The sequence below is a fragment of the Somniosus microcephalus genome, chromosome 11 (assembly GCF_052327205.1).
Source record: "Somniosus microcephalus isolate GS21.2 chromosome 11, FLI_Smic_1.0, whole genome shotgun sequence".
Classification (NCBI taxonomy): domain Eukaryota; kingdom Metazoa; phylum Chordata; class Chondrichthyes; order Squaliformes; family Somniosidae; genus Somniosus; species Somniosus microcephalus.
Genome location: NC_140997.1, coordinates 72,440,019 through 72,459,285, shown reverse-complemented (window position 1 = coordinate 72,459,285; position 19,267 = coordinate 72,440,019). Strand labels below are relative to the sequence as shown.

At 45.6% G+C, this 19,267-nt stretch overlaps 2 protein-coding genes across 5 annotated transcripts in view; one reads left to right on the top strand and one right to left on the bottom strand.

The window, feature by feature from the left end:
• Positions 1 to 7,734: 7,734 nt before the first annotated feature.
• On the bottom strand, positions 7,735 to 14,378 carry tmem186 (transmembrane protein 186). Its single transcript, XM_086000864.1, has 2 exons — positions 14,099 to 14,378; positions 7,735 to 8,800 (listed from the first exon to the last, which is right to left on the bottom strand). Exons 1-2 carry the CDS (start codon positions 14,147 to 14,149, stop codon positions 8,069 to 8,071), a joined length of 783 nt encoding a protein of 260 aa, XP_085856990.1. The 5' UTR covers positions 14,150 to 14,378; the 3' UTR covers positions 7,735 to 8,068.
• Positions 14,379 to 14,457: 79 nt separating this feature from the next.
• The window catches only part of pmm2 (phosphomannomutase 2), a 40,591-nt gene continuing 35,781 nt past the window's right edge, over positions 14,458 to 19,267 (top strand). The window contains exons 1-2 of one of the 4 annotated variants that reach the window (XM_086000861.1): positions 14,458 to 14,597; positions 15,082 to 15,193. In XM_086000861.1, the coding sequence (XP_085856987.1) occupies positions 14,508 to 14,597; positions 15,082 to 15,193 (202 nt within the window). In that variant the 5' untranslated portion in view covers positions 14,458 to 14,507. The remainder of the gene's footprint in view (positions 14,598 to 15,081; positions 15,194 to 19,267) is intronic. The other 3 variants (XR_015079969.1, XM_086000860.1, XM_086000863.1) reach the window with 3 other exon arrangements.

The window sequence follows — 19,267 nt, the reverse complement described above, 5'->3', positions numbered from 1 at the left end:
CTACTGACACCGGGGCGTATCCCCTATTTGACATCATCGCCACTTGCACCGCTTGGGATATCATCTGTTTTTGATAGCAACAGATGCATATACTGATGATAAGTACGAGCGCGGTGGCGATGGTGGCTGACTTTCTACCTATGTCCCACCAGTTAGGCTGTCTTTGGCCCTCTCCTACTGGGCCTATGGCTGAAGCTCCCTTCCTTTTAGCTCCCAGCCTTCTAGCCATTCTTTTGGTCAAGTCCGCCTCCACTTTTCCCCTTGTGATGGCCAGTTTACTCCATGCAATGTATTCCATTGTGGTTTTCAAGGCCTGTTCCACCGCCACCCTAGCGGCCCTCGCTGGTGTATCATCCACGCTCAACTCGTCATCCCACTATGGGCTGAAGACCAGGCCGGCGAGGGTTCTGCCTGGTAGATGGAAATGTCCCAAGGTGAGAGAGTCTGAAACTTGAAGGCAAAACGTATGATTATTTGCACATACCAATCCTCCGTAGAGGTAGTTCTTCTTGTCGGTCAGAAAACACCACTGAGTCGGAGATGCCTGAATCATCCTAAAGGCTCCTTCCAGAGGCTCTGCGATCACCACCACTGCTGAGCCCTCATCTATCGGTTTCAGGGTGTTACAGGTACACACAATGTAGTGCTCCGACTCAGTACAGCACTCATCCGTGGTCATCAGGAGGGTGCCATTCTTGCCAGGTGCTACGTATCTGCGGGTACCCACCCGCTATGCCGATTCGCCTCTGACCACTCCCAGAGACTCTACATCCCCCTGATGTGTCCCATTCTTGTGCCCCTGTGGCATCATCATTAGAAATCTAAATGCATCCACAGCCGCCCCGCCTGCTGGTCGGGTTACCAAGAGCTCCTGTCTATCTGCCTCCCAGTTAATCAGATTGAGACTGCTGACTTCCTTCTGCGCATGCCGGGGCACCGTCCCAAACCTGATGTCTTCAATGTCTGATTCAACACTTCAATTAAGTCCCGCGCTAGCATGTCACATGCTCACCTCTTGGACTGTAAATCAGTCGCTTTTATTCCGGCTTTCCCTAGGACCTCTATACCTCTCTGTAAACTGGTTTCCTGCACTTCTACTGCCGTAAGCGCATACTCCGTTCCCTGAGCTGTGACCCGCAGGCCCTTGGCGCTTTCCTGTGCCACCCAGGAGACACAGCTGTCCAGGCCCGTGATTTGCCATGAATTTGGGACCAAGTTGGCACTTCCAAACAAGCCCCCCACTTCCCCTAATATACTCCGTCTCCGCCGCCCCTTGGAGGCCCCTACTTTGGGGGCTATGCGGTCCTTATAATCACTAAGTAATCGCTGCAATTTATGCTTCGCCCAAGTAATTGATGCTGGGTGATCACCACAATTGGCCTCCAACGCCAGCACTATACTTCTCAGGTTATAGGTTACCTCTAAAGTGACTATAGTTACATCATGCAACAGTGCCTTCTTGTCCCCAACCCTGATCATGCCATCCATTGGAGGTGGCACCGTGGTGGGACATCGCGACGGCTTTTGATATCTACATGTTGTTAATTCAAAGCATCTTATATCAGTACATCCCAACTGCTTAAGAACATCGCTACACAATTCTTGGCAATATTGTCCCTCAAGCCCTGGTTCCCAAATGAATGGGGGTAATTTAGTCCACCCTGCTATAATGTTAATGGTACTGATGACCACACCTGCTGTTTATCCGCGCTGCCCCTTGTGTGGCGAGCAGGAGTATAACCAACGTCCCATTCCCATGGCATCATCATATATGCCGGTGACCGTTATATCTCCATCAGTATCCACGCTAGTTTGTAGTTGTGTATAATTGTCACTTCTGGGTCCACACGGTGCTGTACTGATATGAGTAAGCACAGACCTGATGCTTCATTAAAATAGTTTAAATTGTAATACTCCGTTGTCCTGCAATTTATTAGTTTTGTACAAAGTGTGCAAAACAAGACAGGGAGTGCAGCAAAGATTCACTAGACTGATACCTGGGATGGCCGGAATGACATATGAGGAGAGATTGGGTCGATTGGGCTTATATTCGCTGGAGTTTAGAAGAATGAGAGGGTATCTCATTGAAACATAAAATTCTAACAGGACTAGACAGACTAGATGCAGGAAGGATGTTCCCGATGGCCGGGGAGTCCAGAACCAGGGGTCACAGTCCAAGGATAGGGGGTAAGCCAGTTAGGACAGAGATGAGGAGGAATTTCTTCACCCAGAGAGTGGTGAACCTGTGGAATTCTCTACCACAGAAGGCAGTGGAGGCCAATTCATTAAATATATTCAAGAAGGAGTTAGATATATTTCTTAAGGCTAAAGGGATCAAGGGGTATGGGGAGAAAGCAGGGACAGGGTACTGAATTTGGATGATCAGCCATGATCTCATTGAATGGCGGAGCAGGCTCGAGGGGCCGAATGGCCTACTCCTGCTCCTATCTTCTGTTTCTATGTTTCTATGTTTGAATATACTCATCGATTGAGCATTCACAGACCTCTGGGGTAGAGAATTCCAAAGATTCATAACCTTCTAAGTGAATAAATGGCTTCTAAATGGCCAACCCCTTATTCGGAGACTGTGACCCCTAGTTCTAGACTCTCTGGCCAGGGGAAACAGCCTCTCAGCATCTACCCTGTCAAGCCCTCTAAGAATGTTATACATTTCAATGAGATCACCTCTCATTTTTCTAAACTCCAGAAAATATAGGCCCATTCTATTCAAAATCTCCTTAGGACAAAAATCTCATCCCAGGAATCATTCTGGTGAACTCTCTCCAAGGCAAGTATATCCTTCCTTAAGTAAGTAGACCAAGGGGGAAAAATTTGGTTGCTTTGCACCTCCCGTTAGCGCCCTAACAGGGCGCAAAGCAACTAGCGCCCGGGCGCGCCGATGTTTGCTCTGCTCGCGAAATTACCATTTTGCGGCGATGCTAAACACTACCACCACGATCTCCTGTGCCTGCAGATCGTGATGTCAGTCGAGCGTGCAACGCCCCAGTAGTTCCCCGGACCGGATATTGAATGGCACCCCCTGCCTTTCTGCCTGCCGCTAGCAACGACGGGTTGAGGGGAACGTTTTGCAGTTGGGAAGGGACTGGGGGAGTGCTATTTAAAGGTGGCTGCTTCCTGCCTTTTTTTGTCGGCGACATTTTTGCACCACGCATTCTGAGAGACTTCTGGAGAGATTCAACGCTGTGTGAAGGAGTTTTGGGTATTGAGCAGCACTTTGCAGGTTAATTTTGATTTGCCCTTCCTTGCATCGATTTAGAAGAGACCTTGGGGGCTGCACTCTGAGCTCTTTCCCTGGGCCTCTCCATTGTTCTTTCCAGCAGAATTGATGTACAGGTCTCTCCAGGCCGAGATTCAAGGCTGCAATGAGCAGGTTGTGGATGGAGAGCAAGATCAACCCTCCCCTTTAAGAACTGGCCGGCGCCAGTGTGTCCGTGTTCCATTGCTGACATCACATGAGCTTCGCCAGTGCTCTGAGGTAGTGCCTCGCTCCTTGGCGTTAGTGCCTTAAGAGGTGTAGCGCCTGATTTAGTGCTCCAACCACCTCCAGAGGCGATAGAAGCCACGTTTGCAGTTGGAGGCGATAATTAGCGCCAAGCACTAAACTTTGCGCCCGGCCAATAATTGCGCCCCAAACAGGGCAATACCGAATTTCTCCCCCCAAAACTGTACACAGTACTCCAGGTGTGGTCTCACCAAAGCCCTATATAATTGCAGCAACACTTCCTTACTCTTATAATCCAACTCCTTCGCAATAAAGGACAGCATACCATTTGCCTTCCTAATTGCTTGCAGTACCTGCATGTTAACTTTCTGTGATTTGTCTACAAGGACACCCAAATCCTTCTGAATAGCAACATTTCCTAGTCTCTCATCTTTTAAAAATATTCTGCTTTTCCATTGTTCCTACCAAAGTGGATAATTTCACACTTCCCCACATTATCTAGGGAATTCTGGAAGATCAAAACCAATGCATCCACTATCTCTGCAGCCACCTTTTTTAAAACCCTAGGATATAGACCATCAGGTCCAAGGGATTTGTCAGCTTTTAGTCCCATTAATTTCTCCAGTACCTTTTCTTTACTAACATTAATTTCTTTAATTTCTTCACTCTCATTAGACCCTTGGTTCCTCACAATCTCTGGTATGTTCTTTGGGTCTTCTACTGTGTAGACGGATACAAAATATTTGTTTAATGTCTTTGCCATTTCCCTATTCCCCATTATAATTCCTCCTGTCTCTGCTTCTAAGGGACCCATGTTTACTTTTGCCACTTTCTTCCTTTTTACATACTTGTAAAAGGCCTTACAATCTGTTTTTATATTTATTGCTAGTTTACTTTCATATTCTATTTTCTCCCTCTTAATCGATTTCTTGGTCATCTTTTACTGATTTTTAAAACCGTTTCAATACCCAGGCTTACTACTATTTTTGGCAACATTGTAAACCTCTTCTGTTAATCAAACATTATCCTTAACTTCTCTAATTAGCCATGGTTGTACCACTTTTCCAGTGGAGTTTATAATTCTTCAAGGGAATGTATATTAGTTGAGCATTTTGGAATATTTCTTTAAATGTCTGCCATTGCTTATCTACGGTCATATCTTCTAATTTCCCAATCTACCTCAGCCAACTCACCCCTCATACCTCCGTAATTGACTTTGTTTAAATTTAAGAGCCTAGTATTGGACTTAACCTCATCATTCTCAAACTTAACATAAAATTCTATCATATTATGATCATTCTTCCCCAGAGGATCCTTTACTATAAAGATTACTAATTAACCCTGTCTCATTACACAATACTAGATCTAAAATAGTCTATTCCCTAGTTGGTTCCTCGACATACTGTTCCAGAAAACTGCTTTGAATGTATTCCATGAACTCATACTCCAGCTACTTTTGCCAAATTGGTTTGCCCAGTCTATATGAAGATTAAAGTCCCCCAGGAATATTGCATTAACCTTTTTACATGCTTCTCTAAATTCCTGATTTATACTCTGTCCAACACAATGATTACTGTTAGGGGGCCTATAAATTACTTCCACTTGTATGAAAGACAGATATTTAGAGATATTTAGTAGACGAGAATCATATACCATATAAATTCAAGTGTAGCCATTGACCAAATAATATTACCCATAATTACTCCTGGGTAACTAAAATGCTAAGACTTGTTCAGAATGCAGCCGCAAGGACAGTCAAAAGCAGTTTTGGCTAAGCTCTGATAACAAACAGCCACAGGCTGCGAGTGAAGGTTAAATTGTTAAATGACATATCCTAACGTTAAGTAGAAATTAGAGTTTGTTTAACAAAACTAATTGCAACAACATTTAAAGGATAATTAGCATAAGGACATAAAATGAGAGAGATCATGGAAGTTAAGGTATCCATCTGGTAGATTGAAGTGAGATAGTCTGGACACTGTCAGGACTAGTGAAACAGCGCTGACATGGGCTGGGCCCTTGGTATAGAAAGGCCTTGTACTGCTTGAAGCTAGAAATGAAAGAGCTATGGTAAATTCCAATGGGGTGAAGAACTACAAACAAAGATAACAAGACATATGGATAGGGTTGTGGAAAAGTACTGAAAAAGGAGTGGCCAAGATGCTAACCTTAGTCTGAGTGACAATGGTATTTTGACCATTAGAACCAATTATAAAAGGTGATTTTGTTAAAGACCATATATGGACACTGGCCAAACCAACTTTTGATAAAAGGGTTAAAACCTCGATACTCAAAGAACAACTTTACACAGACTTACTGCGAGAAAAAAGGAACAGACTTAAGACGACGTCATCTGTGTCCGAGAGGTTCCAGAGACCAAGGGCTGCGAGCTACTCGTTAAAACTATTGCCTTTTTGTTAAGTATTAATTACGTTATAAAGTTAATAAATCTTGATCTATTGCAGCCTATTAGTGTCTTGTCCAAGAATTCAGAGATCATTAAGATCTTACACACCTTTGTTATTTCTTAGCTCCACCCATACTGATTCTACATCCTGATTTTCTGGGATAAATTCCTTTCTCCTTACTGCCTTTATCTCATCCTTCATTATCAGGGCTACCTCACCTCCTTTTCCATTTTGTCTATCTTTTCTAAAATTCAAGTACTGTGGAATATTTAGTTCCCAACCTTGGTCACCCTGCAACAACGTCTCAGTAATGGCTACTAGATCAAACCCATTTATATCTATTTGTGCCATTGATTCATCCATATTGTTACGAATGCTTCGTACATCCAGATAAAATGCCTTTAATTTTTAACTTTTTACTGTTTTTCTTGGATGTGGCCTTAGTCGCTAATGCTCTGTTACTGTTGTCAAACTCTGTCCCTTGCTGACACAATCTGCTTGATTTTACTCAAATCGCTACTCTGTTCTACAGCCTTGACTTTTCTCTTCAGACATATAAATTTACCCTTACCTGAGCCCTTCCTCCCCCTTATTAGTTTAAGGTCCCATCTACCACCCTAGTTACTCGATTTGCCAGGACACTGGTCCCAGCCCAGTTTAAGTGGAGCCCACCCCAACGGAACAGTTCCCTCTTTCCCCAGTACTGGTGCCAGTGCCCCATGAATTGAAACTCCTGTCTCCCACACCACTCTTTCAGCTGTGCATTGAAACCTCGAATCTGTTTGTCCCTATGCCAATTTGCATGTGGCTCAGGTAGTAATCCAGAAATTACCTTGGAGGTTGAGCTTTTTAATTTGTACCCTAGTTCCTGAAACTCCCTCCACAGAACACCATTCCTAGTTCGAACATACGAATTAGGAACAGGAGTAGGCCACTCGGCCCCTCGAGCCTGCTCCACCATTCAATAAGATCATGGCTGATCTGATTACTCCACATTCCTGCCTTCCCCCGATAACCTACTCCACATTCCCGCCTACCCCCGATAACCTTTCATCCCCTTGCTTATCAAGAATCTATTTACCTCTGCCTTAAAAATATTCAAAGACTTTGCATCCGCCGCCCTGAGGAAGAGAGTTCCAAAGACTCACGACCCTCTGAGAAAAAATTCTCCTCATCTCTGTCTTAAATGGGCGGCCCCTTATTTTTAAACAGAGAACCCTAGTTCTAGATTCTCCCACAAGAGGAAACATCCTCTCCACATCCACCCTGTCCAGCTCATCCCAGGGCCAAATAAGACGTCAAGGTTATGAATAGTCTGGTTCAGCCTCAGTGTGACCAGGGAGAGGGATGGAGTCGGTGGCTAGGGAACGGAGATTGTGGCAGGGACCGAAGACAATGGCTTCACTCTTCCGACAAGGTCAGTGGGGCGTACGTGCAGCCGGGCGGCGCAAATTAAAGGGGAAGTGCTGGGCGGCCATTTTTGTTGCTGGCCGCCTGCTAGCACCTGCCCCCGGCCTCCTGTGAAGCCCCCCCACCGCGGGATCCTCTTGAGTGCCGGGCTCTTTTGCCGGCACTCTGATCCCTGGTAGCCCAGCTGGGCTGGGTCGTGCTGCGCTAGACCCCTCCCCTTTAATAAGGACAGGAAGGCCTGCAATACCGTGGCACTGTGGCACGCAGCGCCGCGATATTTACTCGCAGCGCCCAAAGAGGGAGGCGGGGTGCTTTCAGTAGCGCCCCGCCTCCCTCTTGGGGCTACCAGTGAATTTTTTGGGGTGCTAAAAGTAGCGCCCCAGCGAAGTTAGCGCCCCAGAAGGGGCGCGAACCAATTTTGCCCCCTAAATGTTTAGGCAGGTCACCTGTCTGCTCTCTCATCGGGAAAAGTGCAAAGTATAAAGGAAGGAAATACATTTTCCAGCACCTACAGAATGCATTCTGCTAATGAGATTTTTGAATTATAATTATTTATACCATCTGTGCCCCCACTGTTGTGAAAACTGTAAAAAATAGCACCTTTAATCTGTATTAAATCTTTCATTTATTTCACAACCTATAATTTCATGATGTGAAGTTAAAAATAAAATTAAAAGCGTTTTCTCTACAGCTTGGCTTATTTAAACATGTATGCAGATGTTAACTTTGTCCAACATACTGTTTTACAAATTATTATATCAAGAAGCCAATGAGTGAAATTCTTTATTTATTGAATTCCACCAAACACTTGCAGGAATTTTTGCTTATCAATTACCTGACCATACTTAATTGTGAAGTAGAAAACCTCAGTGCTATTATACTGTTTGAACTGTAGAATAATATCATTTGCTGCATCTCCTGTATCTCCAAGCGGCATGACATCTTCAACTGGGACGTAAAAGTCATTCCTCCTTCCCCAAAAGGTCAGATGTGAAATCTTCAGTGTGGTGCCTGAGTCATTCAGATATAGCATCCCTATGAAACGTCTTAAATAGTAACTCATAGAATAAAGCATGACTATAGCAAAACCCGATAATCCAGTGATATAACTAACCAGAGCATACTGAACCTGCTCCTGCAGGTAAAAGTAATAAACTGTGGGTAGAAGGGCCACAGTTATGCCAGTCTGAAGTACTTTTAGCTGAGAAATAGCTCTCAAGAATCGAATTCCTTGAAACCTGTATACCACTGTGAAGTGTTCATTATCTGGAAATTTGGGTTTTGGCTGTGTCCAGTGCTCCTGGCCATCAACAGACATATGCCGATGTTGAATGTATCCTCCTGCTGTATTATGCCCTTCATGTGCTTTAAGATGGAGGTTCGCAGCTTGCTGAAGTTGTACCACGGCACAAGTCTTGAGCCAACCCTTTTTTTGGATACTTGAGGCACACACGGGTAACAAAGATCTTGACTGGCAAGTTGTTGGACAAAAGCTGAATATGTTCTTAAAAACTGTCACCTGAACAAAAGAAAAGTCAATCTGTAAACTGAAGCCTTATAGAATGGAATTCAAACATCTACTTGTACAACAAACATGTACAATGAACTGTAGTTTTAATAAATCACATCCCGGTATGAGGATATTATATAAAAAACAATAAACTACATAGAATCATAGAATGGTTACAGCACAGAAGGAGGCCATTCGGCCCGTCGAGCCCGTGCCGGCTCTCTGCAAGAGCACTTCAGCTAGTCCCACTCCCCCACCCTTTCCCCGTAGCCCTGCAAATTTTTTTCCTTCAGGTACTTATCCAATTCCCTTTTGAAAGCCACGATTGAGTCTGCCTTTCAGGCAGTGGATTCCAGGTCCTAACCACTCGCTGCATAAAAAAGTTTTTCCTCATGTCGCCTTTGGTTCTTCTGCCAATCAATCACCTTAAATCTATGTCCTCTGGTTTGCAACCCTTCCGCCAATGGGAACAGTTTCTCTCTATCTACTCTGGCTAGACACCTCATGATTTTGAACACCTCTATCAAAATTGGACACAATACTCCAGTTGAGGCCGGACCAGTGTTTTATAAAGGTTCATAATAACTTCCTTGCTTTTGTACTCTATGCCTCTATTTATGAAGCCCAGGATCCCGTATGCTTTTTTAACCACTTTCTCAACCTGCCCTGCCGCCTTCAATGATTTGTGCACATATACCCCCAGATCTCTCTGTTCATGCACCCCCTTTAGAATTGGACCATTTAGTTTATATTGCCTCTCCTCATTCTTCCTACCAAAATGTATCACTTTGCACTTTTCTGCATTCAATTTCATCTGCCATGTGTCTGCCCATTCCAACAGCCTGGTTATGTCTTCTTGAAGTCTAACACAAACTTCCCTATACTTCCAAGTTTTGTGTCATCTGCAAATTTTGAAATTGTGCCCTGTGCACCCAAGTCAACATAATTCAACAATTAAGATAATTGTGACTTACAACCAAATCTGCACAGTGCATAGAATTATGCAAGATTTTAAATGAATGATTAAAATTGCCAATGATCCAAACAAGTTTTTGATATTTTTCCAAATAAAATTATCAGTGTTTGAGGTTTAGTTCAGATATGTGGCTGTTCTAGAAACATAGAAGATAGGAGCAGGAGTAGGCCATTCGGCCCTTCGAGCCTGCTCCGCCATTCAATGAGATCATGGCTGATCATCCAAATTCAGTACCCTGTCCCTGCCTTCTCCCCATATCCCTTGATCCCTTTAGCCTTAAGAAATATATCCAACTCCTTTTTGAATATATTTAATGAACGGGCCTCCACCGCCCTCTGTGGCAGAGAATTCCACAGGTTCACCACTCTCTGGGTGAAGAAATTCCGCCTCATTTCAGTCCTAAATGGCTTACCCCTTATCCTTAGACTATGACCCCTGGTTCTGGACTCCCCAGCCATCATAAACATCCTTCCTGCATCTAGTCTGTCCAGGCCTGACAGAATTTTATAGGTTTCGATGAGATCCCCTCTCAATCTTCTAAACTCCAGTGAGTATAAGCCCAATCGACACAATCTCTCCTCATACGTCATTCCTGCCATCCCAGGTATCAGCCTGGTGAATCTTCGCTGCACTCCTTCCATGGCAAGAACGTCCTTCCTCAGGTAAGGCGACCAAAACTGCACACAATACTCAAGGTGCGGTCTCACCAAGGCCCTGTACAACTGTAGCAAGACATCCTTGTTCCTGTACTCGAACCCTCTTGCTACGAAGGCCAACATACCATTTGCCTTCTTAACCGCCTGCTGCACCTGCATGCTTACCTTCAGCGACTGGTGCACAATAACACCCAGGTCTCTTTGCACTTCCCCTTCTCCCAATCTATTGCCATTCAAATAATAATCTGCCTTCCTGTTTTTGCCACCAAAGTGGATAACCTCACATTTATCCACATTATAGTGCATTTGCCATGTTTCTGCCCAATCACCCAATCTGTCCAAATCGTACTGGAGTTTCTCGACATCCTCCTCACAGCACACACGCCCACCCAGCTTTGTGTCGTCTGCAAATTTGGAGATATTACATCCAATTCCCTCGTCCAGATCATTAATATATATTGTGAGCAGCTGGGGTCCTAGGACCGATCCTTGCGGTACCCCACTAGTCACTGCCTGCCACTCGGAAAACGACCCGTTTATTCCAACTCTCTGCCTTCTGTCCGCCAACCAGTTCTCTATCCAAGTCAATACCTTGCCCCCAATCCCATGTGCCTTAATTTTGCACGCAAATCTCTTATGTGGGACCTTACCGAAAGCCTTCTGAAAATCCAAATACACCACATCCACTGGTTCTCCCTTATCTATTTTACCAGTTACATCCTCAAAAAATTCCAGTAGATTAGTCAAGCATGATTTACCTTTTGTAAATCCATGTTGACTTTGTCCGATCCTGTCACTGCTTACCAAGTGCTCTGCTATTACATCTTTTATAATAGATTCTAGCATTTTCCCCACTACCGATGTCAGGCTTACCGGTCTATAATTCCCCGCTTTTTCTCTACCACCTTTTTTGAATAGTGGGGTAACATTAGCTACTCTCCAATCCATGGGTACTGTTCCAGAGTCTATCGAGTTCTGGAAGATGACCAGCAATGCATCTACTATTTCTAGGGCCACTTCCTTAAGTACCCTGGGATGTAGATTATCAGGCCCTGGGGATTTATCGGCCTTCAGTCCCATCAATTTTCCTAACACCAGTTTCCCTACAAATACTGATTTCTTTCAGTTCCTCCCTTTCATCAGGCTCTATGTTCCCCGGCATCTCTGGGAGGTTATTTGTGTCCTCCTTTGTGAAGACAGAACCAAAGTATGAATTTAGTTGGTCTGCCATTTCTTTGTTTCCCATTATAAATTCCCCTGATTCTGACTGCAAGGGACCTACGCTTGACTTCACCAATCTTTTTCTCTTCACATATCTATAAAAGCTTTTACAGTCAGTTTTTATGTTCCCTGCAAGCTTACTCTCATATTCTATTTTCCCTTTCTTAATTAATCCCTTTGTCCTCCTTTGTTGAATCCTAAACTGCTCCCAATCCTCAGGATTATTGCTTTTTCTGGCCAATTTATATGTCGTCTCCTTGGATCTTATGCTATCCCTAATTTCCCTTGTTAGCCACAGTTGAGTCACCTTTTTTGTTTTATTTTTATGCCAAACTGGGACGAACAAATTCTGTAGCTCATCCATTCGGTCTTTGAATGTTTGCCATTGCCTATCCACCGTCAACCCTTTGAGTGCCATTCCCCAATCAATCCTACCCAACTCGCTCCTCAGACCATCGTAGTTTACTTTATTTAAATTGAGGACCCTAGTCTCTGAGTCAACTACTTCATTCTCCATCTTAATGAAGAATTCGATCATGTACAAGATTGCTAATTAATCCTTTCTCGTTACATAATACCAAGTCTAAGATGGCCTGATCTCTGGTTGGTTCCTCGACATATTGGTCCAGGAAACCATCCTGTAAACACTCCAGGAATTCCTCCTCCACAGTATTGTTACTAATTTGGTTGGCCCAATCTATATGTAGATTAAAGTCACCCATGATGACTGCTGTGCCCTTATTGCACGCTTCTTTAATATCCCTTTTAATGCCATCCCCAACCTCCGCCTTACTGTTGGGAGGTCTATATACCACTCCCAATGTTTTTTTCCCCTTAGTATTTCTCAATTCTACCCATACAGATTCCACATCATCAGAGCTAGTATCCTTCATTACAATTGTATTAATCCCTTCTTTAACCAGTAATGCTACCCCACCTCCCTTTCCTTTTCGCCTATCTTTCCTGAATATCGAATACCCCTGGATGTTGAGTTCCCAATCTTGGCCATCCTTGAGCCACATTTCCGTAATCCCAACCAAATCATATTCGTTTACCTCTATTTGCGCAGCCAATTCGTCCACCTTATTACAAATGCTCCTCGCATTAAGACACAAAGCCTTCAGGCTTTTTTTTTTAACGCTCTTAGACCTATTAGAATTGTTATTTACTGTGGCCACGTTTGATTTAAACGGTTGATTTCTCTGACTGCCACTTTTGTTTTTCTCCTTCCTATCTTTTGCTTTTATCCCTGTTTCCCTTCCCTCTGTCTCCCTGTTCAGGTTCCCAACCCCCTGCCATTTTAGTTTAACCCCCCCCGAACAGTGCTAGCAAACCTCCCCGCAAGGATATTTGTCCCGCTCTGGTTCAGGTGCAACCCGTCCGACTTGTACAAGTCCCACCTTCCCCAGAAGCAGGCCCAGTGATCCAGGAAACTAAAGCCCTCCCTCCTGCACCAACTCTTTAGCCACGCATTCATCTGCTCTATCCTCCTATTCCTATACTCACTTGCACTTGGCACCGGGAGTAATCCAGAGATTACAACCTTTGAGGTCCTGCTCTTTAATCTGCTACCTAGCTCCCTAAATTCTTGCTGCAGGACCTCATCCCTCTTCCTACCCATGTCATTGGTCCCAAAGTGAACCACGACCCCTGACTGTTCACCCTCCCCCTTCTCTTTTTTTTGTGATGGGAAAAGAAAAAGACTTGCATTTATATAGTGTCTTTCACAACCACCAGACATCCCAATGCGCTTTAGTCAACAAAGTACTTTTTGAAGTATAGTTGCTGTTGTAATGTAGGAAACACGGCAGCCAATTTGTACACAGCAAGCTCCCACAAACAGCAAGGTGATAATCTGTTTTTTAGTGATGTTGATTGAGGGATAAATATTGGCCAGGACACCGAGGATAACTCCCCTGCTCTTCTTCAAAATGGTGCCATGGGATGTTTTATGTCCACCTGCGAGCAGACGGGGCCTCGGTTTAATGTCTCATTGAAGGACGGCACCTCCAGCACTCCCCCAACACTGCACTGGAATATCAGCCTAGATTTTTGTGCTCAAGTCTCTGGAGTGAGACTTGAACACCACAAACTTCTGACTCAAGAGGTGAGAATGCTACCAACTGAGCTACGGCTCAAAGTATGTATTATTCACATAAAATATATTTTTCTTCTTTACAAAAAAAATACCAGTTCAGGACGTTTTATATCAATTATATATACCTGCACCCTATGGATAATACCGTGGACAATGCTGGTCTTAAGATGGGGGTGGGAAAGGGTCAGTAAGTTGCATTATACTTGATAATGACAGAGCAGTGGTTCATTTCACCTGGGCAGTCAGTCACTCCTTCCCTGAAGAATGAAGGGCCCCTGGATCCACAGCAGGTTGTGCGGTGGCAAGGTGAGCCATGGTCTTGGGGGGGAGTGTTATACAACGCACAGCGCACCTACCCTGCTTGGGAAAACGGGCCTGGAAACACCGCTCAGGGCAAGCTGTATCATGGCGCCCACACGCCCCGCAGCGATGGACGAACGATGCCCAGCGAGTAACGTAGGGTTGTGTTTCACAGGCAAAAGATTTAACCGCAGCGAAGTACAGATCGCTTATTCAGTTAGGGCAGCCAGCATCCGCCACCCTGCAATGCCGGGCCGGCGGCTGACGCTACTCGAACGCCGTGCATTCTGGGGAGTGTAGTCCGCTGCCCCGGCAACACCCGTCCTGCGGCCCGGGGCGACCCCGCGCGCGGGACTACACCTCCCAGGATCCAGCGGGGCCAGGGCACGGCATGGCGCCTGCGCACTGCGGGTGGAGGTGGGATTGGCTGGGGAAGCCGGCCGGTGTCATTGACAACAGAGCAAGATGGCGGCGGCAGTGGTGGGCGAGAGAGAGCGGGATAGGAGCGTGCTGTGTTTGTTTGATGTGGACGGGACTCTCACTGAAGCTCGGCAGGTAGGTGTCGGCTCTGCAGGTCGGACACGAAGCGCCCTCCTTGGCCGGTGGACATAGTTCCGCCCGCCTCCGACACGGCAGCAGACTGGGGACCGGGACCCTCCATTCAGGTGTACTTGTCTAAAGGAACACTTTCATCTTGTTACACAAAGTGGCACCTTTACTCCACAAAACCACAAGGAGACGCTGGGTTTTCCCAGCGTCATCCAACCAAAAACCGAACTAAAGTGCCACCCTTTTAGAGCCACAGCTAATAAAGAACTAAGCCATAAAACAAAGCAACTTATAACATGAAGTAGTTTCACCCATGTCCACTATCCCCCACCCAGTGCACCTTTTGATGCACATCCGTTGGAAACCTTGTTCCAGCGACCTTATACATATTAAAGAAACATGTCCATAAAATGGGCGGGTTCACTTTTATAAATTGTGGCCTTTTATGCGGCACCTTGCACTGATTTTACACCCTGCTGTCGCCCTTTAGAAAATCACTCCGGACATGGATGAATTTCTACAAAACTTAAAGAAAAAAGTGAAAGTTGGCGTTGTGGGCGGTTCTGATCTCGCTAAAATTCAAGAGCAGCTGGGAGACGAGGGTGAGTTCATTGAACGCAGGGTGAGGCGGGGACCTGCACCTTGTTCACCGTTCCGAACTTCACACATTGTCCTCCCCACTTTACACGCTTTGTTTCATACAAATGTAAAGGCGATCGCTGAAGATAACAAAGCCTAACCACCTGTGATCTATCTCCAGCATTTGATTTAAAAGAGATCTCAAATATTGAAAACTTGTTCAGTTTATTCTGATCGATGGTGAAGGTTGTGTCTCAGGTAACCAATCAGCAATAAAGACGTGGCAATTCTGCCAGCATACCAATGAGCAAAAAAACAGGAAATGATGGCGCCACAGTCCATCAACAACATAAAGTCGTTGACATGGACCTTCTCTTCTTAGGTGGAACCGAAGATGACTTGCTTCCACATTAAAAATGAGCTCGCAGGTGGCTGATTAGTCCAATGCGGGACCTACAGTCTCTGTCACAGGTGGGGCAGACGGTGGTTGAAGGGGCGGATGGGTGGGGTGCTTGGGTTGACGTGCACTCCTTCCGCTGCCTGCGCTTGGCTTCCGCTTGCTCCCGGCGAAGAGACTCGAGGTGTTCGGCGCCTTTCCGGATGCTTCTCCTCCACTTTGTGCGGTCTTGGGCCAGGGATTCCCAGGTGTCGGTGGGGATGTTGCACTTTTTCAAGGAGGCTTTGAGGGTGTCCTTGAAGCGCTTCCTCTGCCCACCTGGGGCTCTCTTGCCGTGCCGGAGCTCCGAGTAGAGCGCTTGTTTTGGGAGTCTCGTATTGGGCATACGGACAATGTGACCTGTCCATCGGAGCTGATTAAGCGTGGTCAGAGCTTCGATGCTGGGGATGTTGGCCTGAGCAAGAACACTGACGTTGGTGCGCCTATCCTACCAATGGATTTGCAGGATCTTGCGGAGGCAGCGTTGGTGGTACCTCTCCAGTGCTTTGAGGTGCCTGCTGTACATGGTCCATGTCTCTGAGGCATACAGCAGGGCAGGTATCACTGCTGCCCTGTAGACCATGAGCTTAGTGCCAGGTTTGAGGTCCTGGTCTTCAAACATTCTCTTCCTCAGGCGACCGAAGGCTGCACTGGCACACTGAAGGCGGTGTTGGACTTCGTTGTCGACGTCTGCCCTTGTTGACAGTAGGCTCCCGAGGTATGGAAAGTGGTCCGCGTTGTCCAAGGCCTTGTCGTGGATTTTGATAATCGGGGGGCAGCACTGTGTGGCGGGGGTAGGTTGGTAGAGGACCTTTGTCTTATGGATGTTTAGTGTAAGGCCCATGCTCTCGTATGCTTCGGTGAAGGTGTTTACGATGGTTTGGAGTTTGAACAATTTCCCGTTTGTTCTGTAAATTAGCTCCACTCCAGTGGGGAGCTTACTGAGGGTGGGATGGAGCATTGCAGCAAGGAAGATTGAGAAGAGCGTTGGTGCGATGACAGCCTTGCTTGTCCCCGGTTCATACGTGAATTGGGTCTGTGGTGGAACCGTTGGTCAGGATCACGGCTTGCATGTCGTCGTGAAGCAGGCGGAGGATAGTGACAAACTTTTGAGGGCAGCCGAATTTGAGGAGGACACTCCATAATGCCTCACGGTTGACAGTGTCGAAGGCCTTTGTGAGATCAAAGAAGGCCATGTACAGCGGTTGGTGCTGTTCCCTGCATTTCTCTTGTAATTGTAGCAATAATAGACTCACGCTGCTTTTATTCTGCAGTATGGTTCCAACTGGACAGTCCCCTGTTTTTACTATAATAAAAACAGAAAATGCTGGAGATACTCAGCCGGTCAGGCAGCATCTGTGCAGGTCGATGACCTGAAATGTTAACTCTGTTTCTCTCTGTTGTAATGTATGCTGCCTGAGCTGCTGAGTATCTCCAGCATTTTCTGTTTTTATTTCAGATTTCCAGCATCTGCAGTATTTTCTTTTTGTACCTCTGTTTTTACTGCCAGCCTCATACTGCAGTTCTCCTGCTTAGGAGAGGTTACATGCTTTATCAGAATCCACCTCCCAGTGGTTAAAATGTAAATGTTCAGTGAGAGCTTCTGCACTTTTAAACATTTAAATTAACATTAGGTAGGCTTAACATAGAAACATAGAAGATAGGAGCAGGAGTAGGCCATTCGGCCCTTCGAGCCTGCTCCGCCATTCAATGAGATCATGGCTGATCATCCAAATTCAGTACCCTGTCCCTGCCTTCTCTCCATATCCCTTGATCCCCTTAGCCTCAAGAAATATATCCAACTCTTTCTTGAATATATTTAATGAACTGGCCTCCACCGCCCTCTGTGGCAGAGAATTCCACAGGTTCACCACTCTCTGGGTGAAGAAATTCCTCCTCATTTCAGTCCTAAATGGCTTACCCCTTATCCTTAGACTATGACCCCTGGTTCTGGACTCCCCGGCCATCAGAAACATCCTTTCTGCATCTAGTCTGTCCAGACCTGACAGAATTTTATAGGTTTTGATGAGATCCCCTCTCAATGTTCTAAACTCCAGTGAGTATAAGCCCAATCGACACAATCTCTCCTCGTACGTCATTCCTGCCATCCCAGGTATCAGCCTGGTGAATCTTCGCTGCACTCCCTCCATGGCAAGAACGTCCTTCCTCAGGTAAGGTGACCAAAACTGCACACAATACTCAAGGTGCGGTCTCACCAAGGCCCTGTACAACTGCAGCAAGACATCCTTGTTCCTGTACTCGAACCCTCTTGCTACGAAGGCCAACATACCATTTGCCTTCTTAACCGCATGCTGCACCTGCATGCTTACCTTCAGCGACTGGTGCACAAGAACACCCAGCTCTCTTTGCACTTCCCCTTCTCCCAATCTATTGCCATTCAAATAATCTGCCTTCCTGTTTTTGCCACCAAAGTGGATAACCTCACATTTATCCACATTATAGTGCATTTGCCATGTTTCTGCCCAATCACCCAACCTGTCCGAATCGTACTGGAGTTTCATGACATCCTCCTCATAGCATACCCTCCCACCCAGCTTTGTGTCGTCTGCAAATTTGGAGATATTACATCCAATTCCCTCGTCCAGATCATTATATATTGTGAACAGCTGGGGTCCTAGGACCGATCCTTGCGGTACACCACTAGTCACTGCCTGCCACTCGGAAAACGACCCGTTTATTCCAACTCTTTGCTTTCTGTCTGCCAACCAGTTCTCTACCCAAGTCAATACCTTGCCCCCAATCCCGTGTGCCTTAATTTTGCATGCTAACCTCTTATGCAGGACCTTATCGAAAGCCTTCTGAAAGTCCAAATACACCACATCCACTGGTTCTCCCTTATCTATTTTACCAGTTACATCCTCAAAAAATTCCAGTAGATTAGTCAAGCATGATTTACCTTTTGTAAATCCATGTTGACTTTGTCCGATCCAGTCACTGCTTTCCAAGTGCTCTGCTATTACATCTTTTATAATGGACTCTAGCATTTTCCCCACTACCGATGTCAGGCTTACCGGTCTATAATTCCCTGCTTTTTCTCTACCACCTTTTTTGAATAGTGGGGCAACATTATCTACCCGCCAATCCATGGGTACAAATGGCCAGGACATCCAAGCAAGGTCTAAAAACCCAAGCCTTGTGAGACACCCTCCCCCAGAGTTCTTGTACCACTTCTCTGGAATTAGGTGGGATCTGATGTCTGGATACTGTGACTTTAGCCCAGTAATGTTGACTCATCAATCCATGGATCCCAATAACATAGATATTATAGATCTCAAAAACAGCACTAATTCAAAGAGACAGAGTCATAGTCTACCAAATAACACTAACTCACTATTATAGCCTTGATTTCTAACTGTCAGAATCAGTACTCCAGATAGCACTGGTTCAGTAAAGAGGCAAAATATTATTGAATCACTCGCCTCTATTTTAATTTCCTCCCCCACCCATGCCCCAATCGGAGAGGGAGGTTAATATATCAGGATTGGGCAACCCGACCCCATTACTGCCCATTTAAAATTTAAAGTGCATAGTTCAGGGCACAGAAGAGGCTTCTACAAAAGGCCTAATTACCATACCAAAGTCGTGACCTGATGACATCATCAGCGGCACAGCTTAAATTTTACAAAAATGAGTGGGAGGC

Bases quoted from the DNA above. Each gene is read 5' to 3' on its own strand.
- tmem186 (XM_086000864.1), bottom strand. From the start codon at position 14,149: ATGATACAGCTTGCCCTGAGCGGTGTTTCCAGGCCCGTTTTCCCAAGC. The intron at 8,801-14,098 runs GTAGGTGCGCTG...TCTTTTGTTCAG, and splicing joins GGCCCGTTTTCCCAAGCAGG to GTGACAGTTTTTAAGAACAT.